Here is a 3,232-nt window from a genome sequence, read left to right as displayed (position 1 = left end):
TTTTTTTTTTTTTTTTTTACACATTGGAAGAAGCTGAATTGAATTTTTATACTGAACATAAAAACAGGCTTCCGGCAAAAGAAGAGTCACAGCTAAACATCACAAATGGATTGAGAGAGTTATTTTTGCTAGAACTCCTTTTAGAAGTGCAATTTTTTCTGGATATATCACTTTCTTAGAGGACTAAGCTTTTTGAAGAATTGCCGCTTTGCATTTTCATTTAGCCTTTCACTTGTTTTGTGAACTTTCAGTGGGAACTAACCTGACATTTCCTTAGCTTTATATGTTTTTGCCTTTCATTTGACCTGTGAACGATCTCAAATTCCACAAGTTCTCAGTAAAAACACGCACACAAATAAACAGGGCAGATGGAAAAAGCTCTACCTGAATGAAGCCCTGGAGTCCTTACAACATAACCAATTAAGTGGGAGGAAAACTGAGCAACATGCATCACAACTCTTGCAAATAGTTTTAGACTTTATTAGAATGTGTTTAAACTGTCAAAAGGATTGGCATATAATATGGGGTTTTAAAGAAACCATGCATAAGGCTGAAACAACATAGGAAAGCTTGAGAGAAAGGATTGTTCCTCTTGTGCTTTGAGTCTCTAGGAAACATACCAGTGTCCCAGGATGTATAAAAGTATTTATTTCTAGCAATAGAAAATTTCCACTGCTAGAAATGCTCCAGGAGAGAGAGCAGTATTAAGCATGCACCCAGCAACCATCCCCCCCTCTCCTTCTCCTTGAACATTCCCAAGACTAGGGTGATCCCAGCCTAGGAAAACTGTGGGCTGCTCCAGTTCTCCCATTTCTCAGGGGACTGGAGCAGCAGGACAAAGACCCCTATTTGCTTCTTACACTAGGAATTCCAGTCTATGAAGAGCTGGTAGGGAGCAACTGGTTGCTGGCTCTTCCCTTCCTGATCTACAGGAGGGGTGGAAGGAGCTGTCCCGCCATATGTTCTCCAGATCAGCATGGGAGCCTTTCCCCATGTCTCCATTCTTTCTGTTCCCCTGGAGGAATTAAGTCATGGAAAAAGGCTGAACCATCTTTACACTTCTGTTTTATACCAAGAGAATGGTGATGCTCCTGGTAGAAATACAACATCTGTATGTGGCCTCAGACTGAGTGCAGTCAGGCTATCTGTAGTTGGCAGAGCTACCTATGAAGTGACTGAACGTTATTCTTAGTCCACGACTTCAAAGAGCCACCTTCTTCCATTCATTTGACACATTTATGAATGCAAGAGGCATTGAAACAAAAATAAAAGGATTAGTAGCAAATGATGCCTATTGATTATTGAAGCAAAACATTTTCAGATAAAGTAATAAATGTAGTTTTTTAGTAAATTAACTACCAATTGAAACATCATCACAGCAAACAAGTATACAGAAATATCTTAGCCCCAAAGCAGAGATAAAAAAAAGCTATCCATTTTTCCTTTACAATAGATGCATAGTATTTAGCACATGAATCAGAGAACACAACTGTGAGAACTGGAATTTCATTTACCGTTGTCCACGTTCACCATTGTTTAAAGTTATAGAACTAGTTGCCTACAATTAGAATTACTCTACAGGAATCAAGATTTAATTAGTTATGTATAATTCTGACTATCTGGACATAATTAACTTACATTACTATAATCAATATTAACTATATAACATGTCAGAATTATAAAATTCATGCATGTTTCAAAATTCTGAATATTCAAAATATAGGATACTGAATACAAAGATCATTATTATAATCATTATGACTAACTAACTTCAACACATTATGTCTATATCTTGCACAAGAACTCATAAAATGCCTTAGATGCAAGGTCCAGTTTGATTGGCCAGTGAATATCCTGAGCTGTACAGTAACTGAATGTAATGGAAAGCATTAATTAGAATAGTAAAGTAGACATTTTGTAACCACAAGATGGTTCCTAACAATGACACACACTGCTATGCTTATCAATACTGTAGGTAAAACAGGGGTTAAATCTAAAACACTAACCTTGTTTCAAAGTAACATGTACAGTGATGCACAAAAGCACAAAGACAGATGCCACAGCATATTTTTTATGATGCAAGACTGCTCAAGATCATCTATGGATAATGAACCATGACAACTTTGGAGTTGATGAAGCAAATGTTGATAGCAAAAGAAGGCAAAGAATGTTGGAACAGTCAGCAAATGCACACAGTTTTTTCCTTATTCTCACAATCTGAAATAGCAATATAGTAGCCACAAAACTATACCTCTACTAATTCGATATTCTTGAAGTAATAGGAGATATTTTTATAAACTGTTTACCATTTCTATTATTGTACACAAAGGCATCCTGCACTAAAACATTTCACAAACTATTGGAACTGTAGAAAATCCATACAGTTTGCTTAAAATACCTTCTATGATCAGCATCCATGCATTTTTCTATTCACAGCGAAATCTTCAGTGAAGTATGTGGCAGTTACGTAATGTTCTTGTTTCTTCACTTGTCACGAAAACACCCTTTTTTCTTCCTTTAAGAAAAGAGAGAAAATCCACATAAGTCTGGGCCTGTAACTCTCTGGGCACATCCACACATGCAAGCATGTGCACTTGCAGCAGGTCAAATAGAAGCAGTGCAAATCTGAGCTGGGGCTTTTTACCTCAGCACATGTGCCCAGACATGCACATTGGTGTGGGGCAAATTGTGCCACCTGGGACAAAATAACCCTGCCTGGCTCTTCTTGGATCTGCAGCCAGGGGAAGCTAAAGCTTGGAGCCAGCACCTGTGCTGTCCCCATCAGTACAAAAAGCTGCCCTGTCAAGTTGCTCAGAGCCACTCACTCTCAGGAGCTTCTGGGGCCCAGCCAATTGGTCCCTGGGGACACTACCCCTTGTGCCAGCTGAACTGCTTAAGCAGCCCTGGGAGTTCCCTGCACCCTCTACCCAATGCAGACATCTGGCAGTGGGGACTGCACAGCCAGTAGAGGCATCTGGGCCAGCTGCCAGTGGGCTGTGGCTGCAGAGTTGGCCTTTGTACAGCACTACTGCCATTTGTGCCTCCTGCCCAGCCATCTGTACAGCTATTGCCCGGAAGATGTTCTGGGTGTGGTGGCCCACTTTGAACTGTCAAAGCATGTCTTCCTGGCCCCAGCTGGCCAGGATGTCAGCCACCTCCAGCTGGGTCCAAGGTGCGAGCTCTGAGCAGGCAGGAATTCTGGTGTTCCCAATTGGAAAACTGAAAAATCCCT

General features: G+C 40.5%; 1 protein-coding gene across 6 annotated transcripts in view; it reads right to left on the bottom strand.

Moving 5' to 3' along the window:
- Positions 1–3,232, bottom strand: part of SYT1 (synaptotagmin 1) — a 704,251-nt gene that overhangs the window by 517,027 nt on the left and 183,992 nt on the right. For all 6 annotated transcript variants that reach the window (XM_019514775.1, XM_019514779.1, XM_019514778.1 and 3 more), the window contains exon 2: positions 2,399–2,515. In XM_019514775.1, coding sequence (XP_019370320.1) covers positions 2,399–2,414 — 16 coding nt within the window. In that variant the 5' untranslated portion in view covers positions 2,415–2,515. The remainder of the gene's footprint in view (positions 1–2,398; positions 2,516–3,232) is intronic.

The sequence above is a fragment of the Gavialis gangeticus genome, unplaced genomic scaffold, assembly GCF_001723915.1.
Source record: "Gavialis gangeticus isolate Ggan-Ray unplaced genomic scaffold, GavGan_comp1, whole genome shotgun sequence".
Taxonomy (NCBI): domain Eukaryota; kingdom Metazoa; phylum Chordata; order Crocodylia; family Gavialidae; genus Gavialis; species Gavialis gangeticus.
The sequence above is the reverse complement of the archived record's forward strand: the minus strand, read 5'-3'. Positions and strand labels throughout refer to the sequence as shown.